Genomic DNA, 15,023 nt, shown 5'->3' with positions numbered 1-15,023 from the left:
ACCACTTGTTTCCTTGTTTCATCCATCGACATCACTTCCCGATGAGGCTGCACACCGCCTCCAGCGTTGGGCCCTTTACTTGTCTCGTTTCAATTATGAGATTCATTTCCGGCCAATGGCTCAACATGCGAATGCTGACGCACTGTCTCGCCTTCCCATGGGTCCTGATCTGACATTCGATGGGGACGAACTTTTGTGTTTCCACCTGGATGTTGCCAAGCAGCGGGTTGTGTGTGTGTGTGTGTGTGTGTGTGTGTGTGTGTGTGTGTGTGTGTGTGTGAGAGTGATTTGAGGTTTTCGGGCGCTAAACAGAGTGGTCATCAGCGCCAAAACGCATAGAAACAGGAACACATGCAGTGAAGGGACGAAGACAGACAGCGAACAAGGAGAACGGCTACAAGACACAGACCTGACGCAGTTACAAATCCTCACATACACAGGCAAAACAAGAGGAGAAGAAACGCACTAAAAAAGGAAAGGAAACACAAGGGAAAGAGAACAGATATCGAAGTGAAACAAGTACGTAATCGTGACTGGCGGACCTCTTACCTAAAGCCTGGGTGTGCCAGTCACCCAGCAGCACATTAAAATCCTCTCCCTAAAATCCGAGGCAACAAATTGGACAGGACACAAAACCGTAAGACCTTAACCACAGTCGTTGCGTCGTCTTGCAAAATAGAGGGCAAATCCGGTGGCAAGGAAACCACCGCCCTCTGGTCAGAGAATAAAGGACAGTCAAGTAAAATGTGGCAGACAGTAATCTGGACGCCACAAGCACTGCAGATTGGGGGGTCCTCCCGCCGGAGTAAAAAACCGTCGTTAAGGGACTGTGCCCGATGCGGAGGCGAGTGAGGAGAACCTCATCCCGCCTGCATGACTGGTAGGACGTACGCCATGGCCGCGTGGTGGCCTTGACCAGACGCAGCTTATTTTCACCGACTGCCAGCCACTCCTCTTCCCATTGACGCATAACACGAAAACGCAAAAGGGAGGTAACAGCATGGAGGGGGACAGCACATTCAACAACGTGAGGGAGGGTGTAACGCCGGAAATGCATATCCTCCTATTTCCATCTATTGTACTATTATTTTTTTTCCTTGTTTTGTTACCTCAAGATATGACATTTCTGTCTCTTTATATATTGTAATTGTTTTACTGTTTGTATATATATATATTTATGCACTCATGTCGATGTATAATTGGTTTGTTTCGTAAATATTATTTGTATTTTTACGCTGGGTCTTGCCTAGGGAAAACTGCTATCGAACGATTACATCGATAGGTCGTGTAAAGAATCAAAGTTTGTAGGATCTTTGGGAGTGTTAACTCTGCCGCGTGGAGCGCGGGCGGAACAGAGAGAGTCTGGCGGGAGTAGCGAGTGGAGCAGGTGTGTTGTGTGACGCTCCCGCGAGTTGCCGCGCTTTCGGGGTTTGGCAGCATGTAATTGCGCTCGACTCGCGATGGTAGTTTCTGACATGGTGTCGCGGACGGGAAGCATTAGCTGGTGCACATCAAGAGCCCGTTTCGCCTGGTGACCGTGTCGAGAAGAAGGCGCGCCAACATCCAGCTTCTGCAACAGCGACGGCCGACAATGAGTGACTGTCGCCACCTCCTCGATCGACGGCTTCAAACCTTCAATCAACCAACAAGGAAGACTAAAAGCACGTAAAGTTTCAGAACTGTATGGCAGACCTCAGCTTTTCAAATTGTTCCATTTGCCTCGCAAAATTACAGCAACTTAGCATGAACCTTTGTTGCTCATTGTCCCAATTGCATTACCAAGCAAGGTCCCTTCCTTTTCCGGAATGAACCCGAGTGTCGTTGAAATTCAGACGCCAGCATTAAAGTAACATCATTTCACTGCTTTAATCTCAAAGGTATTCATAGCTGGCTTCAATATTCAGATTACACAAGCACAAATTAAGAGTGCGAGTTTTGTTATCGTATTTTAGCTTACCTGTGACTGCAGCTCAGCTTGGTACGTACTAAATTTTACTATTGTTAATAGTTCAGAATTATTTAATTCAAGTTCAAAGTTAAATTTCTCGTTTCTAAATTGCGTAGAGTCAAGTTGCTTTTGAAATGATTGTTGAGGTAGTCCAAGACTAACCGTATTTTACTGAATTTCGATGTGCTTCAGAAAGAAAGCTCACTATTCACTTCAGTCACTAAATTAACTTTCGATTTTCCGGTTTTATTAATTCTTTTGCTAAATTAAGTCAGAGTGTAGCGAAATTTATTACTTCTGACAAACTTTCAGTTTTCACACTACACGTGTCAACCTTCAGTTGCCACGCTTCTAGTGCTAATTATATGTGTAATAACCTTTCTTTTTCAGTTACTATAGTAATTGTCCTTAGGACTGGCGACCGTGATTTCCCCCAAATCTCAAATACCTAATTACCGCTACTTAATTGTTAACGTAACGGCTGCACATTTACCTTCTTTATTAACTTTACCCCTTTTCAAAATTAATTTCCACCAGTTTCATTAGCACATTTCCTTTCATTTAGATGTAACCCTTTCCTCCCTCTTTACCGACAGGTTAACTTCGGTGACGATTGCTTTTCCAAAACTCCCATTAGGTACACGCGGTTTCATTTTTCACTGTCATTAAGGACGATAAGTGAGGGGGGATGTTACAAGGGAACATGCATCTTTGGCAGCCACATCCGCCAGTTCGTTTCCCCTAATACCCACGTGCCCCGGCACCCAGCAGAAAGAAACCTCCTTCCCCTGCCGTTGCAGGTGGAGTAGGGCATCATGGATGTTCTGGACGACCGTATCCGCTGGGTACAAGTGTTGCATGGTCTGAAGGGCACTCAGGGAGTCAGAACAGATGAGAAACTTAAGACTGGGAACACATCTCATCTGCTCCAATGCCCAGAAGATCGCAAACAATTCGGCATCAAAGATGGTAAACGCTGCAGGAAACCGTAACTTGACGACTCGATCAGGGAAAACAACAGCACAACCAACAGAGTCCCCCTGTTTAGAGCCATCCGTAAATACTGGTACATGCTCGGCATGCTGGTTTAAAATATCGTAAAATAAGGAGGTAAAAGCAAACGCAGGAGTGCAGTTCCTCCGGTACTCTGACAAGTCTAAAATGACTCTGGGCCTCTGGAGCAACCAGGGAGGCAGGCGGGTAAAGCCCTGGAGTTGGGGTGCCACACGCTCCACACCAAGGGACTCAAGCAAATGCTTGGCACGAATCCCAAATGGTCTCGTTGCCCTTGGACGACTAGAAAAGAGACGTTCCATAGGAGGTCGGGTAACAGTAGGGTATGGAGGGGAGGTAGGACAGGCAAGGAATTGACACACCCGTCGCACCATGAGTTTCTGCCGGATGGCGAGCGGCGGTTCCCCTGCCTCAGCACACAGGCTGGGGATGGGACTGGTACGGAAGGCACCAGTAGCCAGCCAGATACCCTCATGGTGTACTGCGTCAAGAATCTTCAGATACGAAGGCCTCGCTGACCCATACACAGTGCATCCATAGTCAAGACGCGACTGGACGAAAGCCCTATAAAACTGCAGCAGACGCGCCCGATCTGCTCCCCAGGACCGATGGCTCAGACACTTCAAAATATTCAGCGCCTTCAGGGCCCGCACCTTGAGGTCTTTAAGGTGCGGCAACCACGACAACTTGGAATCAAAAGTGAGGCCCAGGAACCTCACAGTGTCTCTAAAAGGAAGAATGGTGTCCCTCAGACGCAATTCAGGGGAGGTAAAAGCACGTCGAGAATGATTAAAATGAACACACAGCGGGTAGTGGACGCGTTCCCCATCACCGAGGACCAGCTGGCGGCTGCTACGGGTTCTGACCCTACTCTCTCCCGGGTTTTACGCTGTATTCAGAAGGGTTGGCCCGATCGTCTGTCTGCTACATGTTCTGATCCATTGCAGAACTACTACGCTTTTTGTTACCACCTCATGGCTAGGGATGGTGTTTTCCTCCTTTCCACTGACAATGCTTCGCCTGCGTCTTTGCGTGCTTCGGTCTTGCGCCTCCTTCACCAAGGGCACTGGGGTGTGTCTGGCACAAAATCTCTGGCGCGCTGTCATGTGCACTGGCCCGGCATCAACTCTGAAATCGCACACATGGTTGCTGCCTGCGGCCCTTGTGCATCACAGGCAGCCGCCCCGAAGTCATCTTTGTCACTGTGGCCTTCGCCTGAGAAGCCCTGGGAGCGTATTCATGCTGACTTCGCGGGACCTTTTTTAGGTACTTATTGGCTTCTCGTTGTTGATGCCTGCTCTAACTTTCCCTTCATTGTCTGTTGCACGTCGCCTACCACCGCGGCAACCACCCATGCTCCAGGTCGCATTTTCTCTTTGGAAGGCCTTCCCTCTACCCTTGTTACTGATAATGGTTCGCAATTTGCCTCTTCCGATTTTGCGGATTTTTGTGCCCGTCACGGCGTCATGCATGTCACGGCCCCTCCGTTCCACCAACAGTCAAACGGTGAGGCTGAATGACTGGTCCGCCATTTAAGGCTCAGATGAGGAAACTCCTGACTTCTTCTGCTGATGATGTGCTTCTCCAATTTCTGGCTTCTTACCGCTTCACCCTCATGGGCGACCACAGCCCGGCTGAGCTCTTACATGGCCGACATCCTCGCATTCTACTTCATCTTCTGCGGCCTTCCACCTCACAGCAGCGGGTGCCTTGTCCTGGCCGGTTCACCGCCGACGACCTTGTACGGGTACGGGGGCATGGCAGGCGGCCAAAATGGAATCCTGGCCGCATCTTACAACACCGTGGCCAACGCCTGTATGAAATCCAGATGGACACGGGTGTTGCAGTGCGTCATTCGAACCAGCTTCAGCCTCGTGTGCCGGCAATGCCTTTTCCAGATGCCGCTACACCACCTTCGGTTCTACCTGACGCTCGGGATACTGGAATCTCTCATTACTCACAACGCAGTCCTCTCCCCATCATATCGGTGCCAGCACAAGAACTGACGCCACCTGGAGACGTGCCCATGCAGGAACCAGATGACCATCATCTGTCAGAGCAACTCTTACTCGCCTCCTTCTCCTACAGACGCGGACACATCGCCCATGTCTCCTGTTATAACAACCGGACTTGCCGCAACGGGCAGATTGGTGTACGGGGCCCCAGCAGATTCGACCCCCACCTCTCCTGTCATCTCGACCCGTTATCATCGAGGACACTTCCGTTCGTACGGGAAGCCTCCTCGTCGAGACTTTACAGCCAGTCAAACAACACCTATGGACATTAGCAATCTACAGGCCACCTCCATCAAGACCTGTGCAAAAGCTTCAAAGGGGGCAAAAGTGTTGTGACTCGCCGATCTTTCAAAGTGCCACCGCGCAGTTACATGTGTCCTCTACATGCGGTGCAGTCTGCCAGCCATGCAGCAACAGCGCCACCTAAGCAGCCAGCCAGCCAGCGGCCGCTAGACTTGGACTCAGTTATGATTTGACTGTTAAAGTGTACACACGTCTTACTCTGTTTACTTGATCTGTGACTTTCATGTATTGCGTCTTCCTTGAAATATATTTGTTCAACTTGAAGTTATAACTCAAATTTTCATTCTGGAGAATTATTTAATAAAATTCTCAGATGCCCAATTATTTTCTCACTATCTTTTCACTAGATGATTAACAATGCAAAACTGAAGTTACTTAGTATTTTTGGCTCCATGAGCTTGTATGATGTTATGAATTGTTCATGATACGCACAGAAACATCTGAAGAAATGGTCTTCACAAGACTGCAAACTATTTTCATTTTGGCTTTTCTGTGATTGTTATTGTTAGCTAATTAAATGAGTTAATGGTATCAGTCACAATTTATTTATTCCCACAACATGTTTCAGACATTTAAACCTCCAGCATCAGGTACATTTATGTGGATCAACACACCATGTATATGTAGTGTCATGATTTTGGTGTAATCTATGGTACTGTCTTACAACACATACTGTGACACTGTCTAGTAAAAGTCTTCAAGTACTAGACCATGCCACAGGTTGCCCCAAAATTGTAAAACAACACATACACATCATACTAACCTACATAAACCCACCTGATGATGGAAGTTTACACCTCTGAAACTTGTTGTGGAAATAAATAAACTGTGACTGGTAACAGTAAACTTGTTGTTTCATTCAGTATCACATAGCTCACTTTCTTCACTTCCTCAAAGGGAATGCAAATAAAAGCAACAACTGGTCACCATTGGAATTAAGTTGAGTTTACCGCACTGCACTGACTCACTCGTATCAAATGAAATTCGACAACTGGATCACTGCAACCTGGTTACACTAGCAGCCAACTCTCTGTTTGACTGAGCCTTATTTCTTTATTTTCTTTTTAGCTAAAAAAGAGATGTGCAAGTATAGGAGCTCAAGCTTTAACATAATGTCTACAGGGGGAAACATTCAAATTCTATAAGCTGCATGCATCAATTACCATTCATCAAATTCAATTTTTTTCATTTTCTCAATTTACATTAAGCCTACTCTCACGATGAAATTCTAATCTTCACAGAAAACTTGCCCTGAACACTTTTGAGTGCCTTGCCTGTAACATTACATTGTCTTTGGAAAGAATACCTTACCCCTAGTATTACAGACATGACATTCTTTCCAACACTGAAGACAATGTAACATGTGATCTCGGCACTTGAAGTGTTAGTTAGCAGGTGAGTACCACAACTAGTATGACGAGAGAGCATACTGAAGAAAACTTGAACATCACAACTATTTTTAATACTTACTGTACATGTAAAATACTTCAATATTATGAGTAAAATTGTTCAAATGGCTCTGAGCACTATGGGACTCAACTGCTGAGGTCATTAGTCCCCTAGAACTTAGAACTAGTTAAACCTAACTAACCTAAGGACATCACAAACATCCATGCCCAAGGCAGGATTCGAACCTGCGACCATAGCGGTCTTGCGGTTCCAGACTGCAGCACCTTTAATCGCACGGCAATATTACGAGTAACTGTGGAGCTGTATTAATATCAATTAGTGAGTACTGAATTATTTTCTGACAGTCCCAGATTCAGTACAGTTTGTGGTTATGAAGTATATCAAAATGCAATATGAATTAGGTAGGATTGCTATCCACCACTTTGAGGAGGCACTGAGTAGCAGACAGGCACATTTAAAGGTTTTGTTTAGCTATCCTTCATTAGCGGAACCACAGCACTCAGAGATGTGTATATGAGTTCTTGTGTGTGTGAATATGTTTCTTCATCTCATGAAGAACTTCGTCTGGAAGCTAAGTAATATCCAAATGTCTACTTTTAAGTGGGCCTGTCCACTGCTCAATGCCTCCTCTATGTGGTGAGTAACAATTCTAACCTGTATTGTAATTTCATCCAGAATCTCCCACTGTTTGAAACTGCAATGAGATTCAGGACATACAGGAAGTTGTAATATTTAACCATAATGGTAGGAAACACACATTAAAGAGTCACAGAAAGAAAACTGTGTGATATTTAACATAGTACCATGACGTACAGATTAATCACTGGGTTAGTGACCATTTTCCTTTTATCTGTTTACATAAAGCAAACACATGCTGCAATAATTTTACTGCACACATACATGCAAAAACAGCGCCCTATGCAAGATATCTGGACATAACGCACAGTACACGAATGAAAATGATAATCCACTGTCAAAGTTTCCATCAATACCATTAGCCACACAAATGTACTGGACACACAGAAAGCAAATTATTGTGGCATTAATATCTGCCACAAATATGGTCAACAAATGCACAATTAGTGTTTTTGAGTTAAAAGGTGCAACATAAGAAGAAAGGGATATACATAAACACTAACAGCATTACTATTAATATTAGCTCTGGCAAGTGGACATGCATTGAAGCGAATAAGCGAAGCAGCAACATGCCTTTCGTGCCAAAGTGTCATCCCTTACTCTGGCTAGAGGCAGTTCCTCCTCCTCATCTTGGTGAGTAGAAGGTTGCTGAACCTTTGCCTCCTCCTCTGCTGCTCTTGAGCTTGTGCTTCGGCCCCGCGATCTTGGTGCTACAGGTCCATGTGGCTGATGGTATAAAAGCTTCAGTTACACGTATGCAAGCAGAGTGATATGTGAAGTGTGCAAACTAATAATAAGTAAGTGTTACATATTAAGTGTTGGTTATCCAATCTCACTTAATTCACAGCACTGAAATATCAACAACTGTCTGCTCCTATTGCACCAGCAGGGTAATATGAATAATGACCATATACATTATTGTTGAAGTTTTCCCGGCATAATGAGTATTCCTTGTGGTTTTGAGGTTCAAATGGTTCAAATGGCTATGAGCACTATGGGACTTAACTTCTTAGGTCATCAGTCCCCTAGAACTTAGAACTACTTAAACCTACCTAACCTAAGGACATCACAAATATCCATGCCCGAGGCAGGATTCGAACTTGCAACTGCAGACTGTAGCGCCTAGAACCGCACGGCCACCACGGCCGGCTGGTTTTGAGGTTGCAGCTGGATGACAATGACCTTTTGCCACCACATTTCAACTGACAACCATTCAGCCATCTTAAGGTGATTTTAGCATGGAGATTACTGGTGCATGTCGCTGACTTTATACTGAAAATTTGTACGGTGGCGCATGTGCTTAAGGTTTTACTGTACGACATCCCTCTGTCAAGTTTAGCCCTTTTGTTGAATACTGTTCAGTCTACAGCAGACAGCCGCACACACAACAGTGATATTGCATGTATGCCCTCTATTGAACTGTGGCCCACACAGTTAAAACTCAGTTGTCAAAATAATAAAATTCACTGTCACTGAATTTGTCATTAGATGTAAAATTTAGTCTTTCTGAAGATATCACAGAAATCACAAGGTCCCAAGACTTATCAAGTAGAAAGGCACCATCACATGTAATAATGTCTTCTGCAAAACATATTTTCACAGATTCCTTAATAACTGAATCCCAGTAGCATCTTGTCGTGGCCAAGTTTTTCATAGCAGTATAGCCTGTGGAATGTCCTGTGGAGTACCAACACTACTGGACTGGAGAAGGTGAGTCTGATGATCATGTTCCACCAACCTTTCATGAACTGTGCATGTTGTCTGACCATTGTAGGCTTTGCTACATTGATATAGTAATCTGTGGAATTCCGCCTTCCTCAAACCCAGATCATCTTTTGCTGAGATGAGAAGAGCACAGATTTTTATAGGTGGCCTGGGTTTAATATGACGTTTCTTAAGGATTCTGCCTAATTTAGATGAAATGTTACCCACATCTTGGAGGGACATCCCTTGAGGTTTATGGTCATGTTTACTCCTCAATAAACCTGGCTTAATTTCATGGGAAGAATATCTATTGCCTTTAAACGCAGACTGCAGGTGTTCTAACTCCTTCGCAAGGCTGTCTCTATCAGATACAACACATGCCTTATGCGCCTGTATACAAAGGATGCCCACAGTATGTGAAGGGTGGTGACAGCTAGAAAGCTGAAAATATAGATCCACATGTAGGCTTACAGTAAAACAAAAAGCCCTAGTGATCTATCCACTTTCCAATGGATTGAGATATCAAGAAAAGAAAGACCGCCACCTTACTCCAAATTCATTGTAATCTGAATATTTTCATGGATAGAATTTAGATGTAAAACTCATGATGGCTCTTCCTCATTATGGGAACACACTACAACAGTATCATCTAAATATCACCAGTTTGGTTTAAGCTCTGCAGACTCGAGTGCCTTCTCCTCAAAGTCTACCATAAATGAGTTTGCTACCAGAGAGAATACAGGACTTCCCACAGCAAGGCTCAAGTCTTTATGACAACGAATCATACTTATTAATAAATTTTGATGTTGCTTCATTCTTCACAAGTGTCCCTCTAATGGAGGGGTGGTAAAGATTTTGGCTTACAGGCCACGCCCAGGCCCCACTGCCAAAGCGCTCAGCCTTGCTTCACACTTCCCCCACCCCCATGCAGCACTTTCTGAGTGCAAGGATGGAGAAGAGGGGAAATCAGGGAACGCATTGCATTTAAATGGCCGTACAGTTGCACTGCATACAACCTGGTTTCACACTTCTCAACAACACAGATCACAAACAAATCAAGTTTTCAGTATTAATTAATTATATTTGGCATGCTGAAGACATAATATAATTTTTGTCTGGTACAAACTGTCGGCACACGGACAGACGCACATGATTTCAGAGAGTTTCGCATGCCACATAATTGTGACTTATTTAGTTTCATAATTGAAAAAAAGTCTTTCACACAAATATTTCATGTCAAAATATTGTAGCACTTCTTCCATCTCACTAGAGAGACTTGGAAAATCTATCTGAGAAAAGCACTGCAGACATCCTGGACAGTTTTAAAGATTTGTTTTTAAAACTGGAATTACCTTGGAGGTCAATCAGTCTGCATATACACAGGGGCGCTTTCAACTGAAATGGCAAACTGTCTCGAAACTGATGTGACTTTTGACAGTGTCCTCAAAACCTGTATAAAACTATTGTTGTAATTCTTGCAAGGCCACAATGAATTCTTCAAACCTCTCACTTTGTTTAACTTGAGCTTAGGGAACTGGCTTTCTTTGCCAGAATGTGTCCCTTCTACAACACGATTTTGTTTTTAAAATCATGCCCTTCAAATCAGAAAAAAGTTATCTTGCAATGTCTTACTTGGACAGTTTCCAACTTTTTGCTTCATAAATTCAACAATAGCGAGTTTTAAATCAAAAACTTGTTCCAGGCATACCCTTGCCTTAACCAACACACTTTGCAGTAACATATGGAGTCTCCATACCCTTTGTTTATTACCACTGGAAATTGTTGCAATTGCAAAGTTTAAATTCCTTCTGTGTAGTACTATAATGTCATTTCGTGACAAATAAGCAGTACCCATCACTTATGTGAACTGTAATTCTCATCCCTCTCTTCTGTCATTCCCATTTATTTTAAAGGATTGTGACATCAGTCAAGGGGACAACCATAGAGACTATACAAGTGTGTGTGCGCTACAGGTGGGTTGCAGTTCTGAGGAGAAGCAAGAGTTTGAAGAGGAAATGCAGAAACAGATGGGAAGGAAGAATGGGATAGTAATGGGGGATTTAAATGCACACATTGGAAGAGAAAGACAAGGCTGCGAAAGTGTGCTTGGACCGGAGGGTCGGGGCTGCTGAAACGAGGAAGGTTCTATTGGCGTTCTGCCAAAGGAATGGCTTGCTGGTTGGGAACTCTTGGTTCTGGAAAAGAGAGAGCCATAAGATTACCTAGTACAGTCAAGACTTATAGAGAAAGTCTACTTCCTGTACGGCATTAAGGTAATACCGACAGAGGGCTTGGATAGCAACCACCATTTGCTGGTAATTAACCTGAGAGGGACTAAGGATAATAAAGAGACAGAAAACCAGAAAAGACGTATAAGAGTATGGAAGTTGAAGGAGGAAGAAAGTAGGCTACAGTGCCTACAAGTAGTAAAGGAAAGCATCCCAAAGGATGAACCATAAATGGTAGAAAAGGAATGGGGTAGATTCAAGGGAACATTAGTAAGTGTGGCGAAAGCAATGTGTGGGAGGTCAAGCAACAAAAAAGAGATGGAAGGAAACACCCTGATGGCACAAACGATATAGTACAGAAGAAGAATAGAGCCTTTAGGGCATGGTTCCAGAAGAGAAGAGTAGAGACAAGAGAAGAGTATCAAGCAAGAAAGAAAGAAGAAAAAAGAGTGGTGGCGGAGGATAGTGAAAGTTCAAAAAAGGTGTTATATGGGATGATTAAAAGTAAGAGGAAGAACGGTACGATATATTATGCCAGAATGGTGAACAAAAGTGGCCAAGATGTAGAGAATAAGAAGGAACTCAAGAACATGCGGAAGGAGTGTTTTGAAGAACTCCTGAACCCGAATGGAGACTGGGATGAGGAGGAACAAGCTGAGGAGAAAAAGAGGAGGAACAACAAATGGAAAAAGACCTTACATGGGGAGAAGGGGAACACGCATTGGGCAAGATGAAGGGAGGGAAGTCACCAGGTCTGGATGAGCTAAGTGTAGAAATGGTGAGAGCAGCACGAGAGGTGAGGATACAATGGCTACATCGAGTAATGAAGATTGTGTGGAGACAGAAGATGATCCCAGAAGACTGGAAGAAGAGAATAATTGTCATGATCTTTAAGAAGGGAAATAGAAAATAGTGCAAGAACTCTCGAGGGATAAAATTGATGAGTCATTGTGCACAGATTTTTGAAAAAATCTTGGAAGCACAAATTCGGGCAAAATTAGAAGGAGGGATGAGAGAAGAGCAACACGGCTTCAGAACAGGAAGGTCCACAATGGATCTAATTTTTGCTGTAAGATAACTGCAGGAACAGCATTATAAATATGGAATAGATCTACTAATGACCTTCCTGGACATTGAAAAAGCGTATGATAGTGTACATAGAAACAAAGTGTGGAAAGCCCTGGAGAACAAAGGAGTAGCAAAACAGATTATTTGGAGGATAACAGAAATGTACCATGGAAGTGTGAGCTTTGTGAAAGTGGGAGGAGAGAGATCAGCTTGGATTGAACAGAAGAATGGCTTGTGGCAGGGAAGTGCACTTTCACCATTACTCTTCATTGTAGCGATGGATGATACAATGAGTACAGTAGCACAAGTAATTGGTGAAGGAAAGATGAAAGCTATGGTGTTTCCAGAGGATCTGATGATTTGGGGGAATAAGGAGGAGGAAGTACAAAAACAACTGGACATATGGGAACAAACAGTACAAGAATATGGGATGAAATGGAGTATAAGTAAGAGTGAGATGATTATCACAAGAACGAAGGAGAGAGGAACAACTGGAATAACAATTGGTACAGAACAATTGAAGAGAATGGAGAGTTTCAAGTACCTAGGAACTCTGATACAGGAAGATGGAAAAAACGACAGACAAATAAACGAGTGGGGGAGAAAAGCAGAAGCATTTCAGAAGAGTGTCAAAAGCCTGATATGGAGAAAGGATGTACACCAAATCAGTGAAAAGGTTATATACTGGTCAAACTGTGTCCCAGTCCCGACAAATGCATCCGAAACCTGGGTTATAAAAGGAAGAGAGAAAAGCAAAGTACAAGCTAGTGAGATGAAATTCTTGAGGAACAGTATTGGAGTGACAAAGATACACAGGTTAAGAAATGAGAAGATCAGAGACTTAATGAAGGTGGAATGATTACAAGAGGAGACAGAGAAATCAAGGCTGAGATGGTATGGGCACGTTAAGCGAATGGAGGAGAAGAGGATACCCAGGAGGATACAAGAGATAAAATTGGAAGGAAAGAGACCAAGAGGAAGACCAAGAGACAAATGGCTGATAGGAGTGGAGGAATGCATCCAGACTGGACCAAGGTGAAGACAGAGAGATGGTGGGAAGACAGAAGACAATGGAGAGGCTTATGTTTCAAACAGACCTGGATAGAGGCTAGAAACTGTCCAAGATGATGATGATGATGATGATGTGACAACAGATCACTGGATAGCTTCTTTTTGTCGAAAAAGCCACTGGACCTGCGAACGCCTTTAATACCACAAATAAATAGTGAAATAGTGCTGATACCACAATTCTGCCGAACTCAGAGAGTCGCGCCAACTGCAAAATACTGCACTACAAATGCTAAATGAAACGTTGCATTGTTCCAGTTACTTACAAGAAGGACTGAGCAAACCTGACTGACAAGCCGGGTCCTTGCTCACAAGTGACCTATGCACACTGCACTTGTGAAATTTGGCACATCGTGGCCAGCTGTACTTTAATGGGTACTTTGTGACTCATTGGCAGCTTGAGTTCTGTCCCATCATGTCCTTTCCTCAGCTTACCTTTTATTCAACAAACTGAACAAACTGATGCTGTTGCTAAGGTGTGGGTGTCCTTTCGAAGCTGCTGTACCAGACACACATTGTGTCTGATCGAGACAGCCTTCAAAGGAGCTAGAACACCAACAATCTGTGTTTAAAGGCAATGGATATTTCAGATCGCATTAGTACAGCTTTAACTCTCCGACTGCTACAGACATTCTCACTGCTTTCTGTGGTATGTGAGGCTTTGTCATCAACTTATCCCGCTACCTGCACTGGTACACAACACTCCGGCCACTGCCTATGTACTTGTTAAACCATACGGTCCGCCGACTCACCGGTGTTGAATGTTCCTGGAGCGCTGGGTGTCATGACTTTATCGACTGCTCTGGGTTTCAACACCCATGATACAAAATAAATACGATTACTCTGACAACTGAAGTGTTTAACTTTAAGGCTCCTCTAGAAAGGAATTACTCCATGTACAAACACACGTGTGTCAATATTGTTTCGTGACTATGAATTACATATCTCCTGCAGTTTTAGTATGATTTTAGAAGCCTATGATGAAAGCGAGGTGTCACTTTGGACTCATCTTAGTAAATTAGTGTTCTTTCATCATTACTCTTCCATAACACCAGTTGTCCTCCATATATTCATAACTGTAATCACTCAAGGAAAGGGTGAACCTATCTGTGATATAGCTTCGATATATCGGCAGTCACTAGAAACCACAGTAATAAGTTTTCACTCAACATTTGTTGATTCTGATTCTTGATATGTTTTCAGTAATTTTGTGTACAATTTGTTTCACACTGTATAGCAAACACAATGTTTCATCACAGGACGGAAAGCCAAGTAACCTAACACGATGTGTTGCAATACAATTACTCTCTCCCATGTGCACAGCGCAGATGTATTACACGACTTATCACTGACGTGCCCGAGTGAATGTGTCGGCCACTATGAAACACTTATCATCTGATTTTAAGAAAACTATTTGGTGAAAAATTTTGATTCTTTAACATCTTAGAGCCTTTCTGTCCATTATTTGTCATAGATACTGTGTTGCAACAAAATACACGAGGCATTGCATGAAATTTTAAGAATTCTGTAGAGGTAAAGCACACTGCATAAACATTGCATATGGCTCTTTTTTAGATCATTCATTGCTGCGTATAAAATGTAGCTAACATACTGAACTATAATGAAAAG

The 15,023-nt window shown here is 43.5% G+C and overlaps 1 protein-coding gene across 1 annotated transcript in view; it reads right to left on the bottom strand.

Annotated features, from left to right (window-relative positions):
* The window catches only part of LOC124804594 (histone-lysine N-methyltransferase ash1), a 341,957-nt gene that overhangs the window by 16,845 nt on the left and 310,089 nt on the right, over window positions 1-15,023 (bottom strand). The window contains exon 22 of the mRNA XM_047264785.1: window positions 7,927-8,052. Coding sequence (XP_047120741.1) covers window positions 7,927-8,052 — 126 coding nt within the window. The remainder of the gene's footprint in view (window positions 1-7,926; window positions 8,053-15,023) is intronic.

The sequence above is a fragment of the Schistocerca piceifrons genome, chromosome 7 (assembly GCF_021461385.2).
Source record: "Schistocerca piceifrons isolate TAMUIC-IGC-003096 chromosome 7, iqSchPice1.1, whole genome shotgun sequence".
Classification (NCBI taxonomy): domain Eukaryota; kingdom Metazoa; phylum Arthropoda; class Insecta; order Orthoptera; family Acrididae; genus Schistocerca; species Schistocerca piceifrons.
Note: the sequence above shows the minus strand (reverse complement) of the source record. Positions and strands in the feature narration are given on the sequence as shown.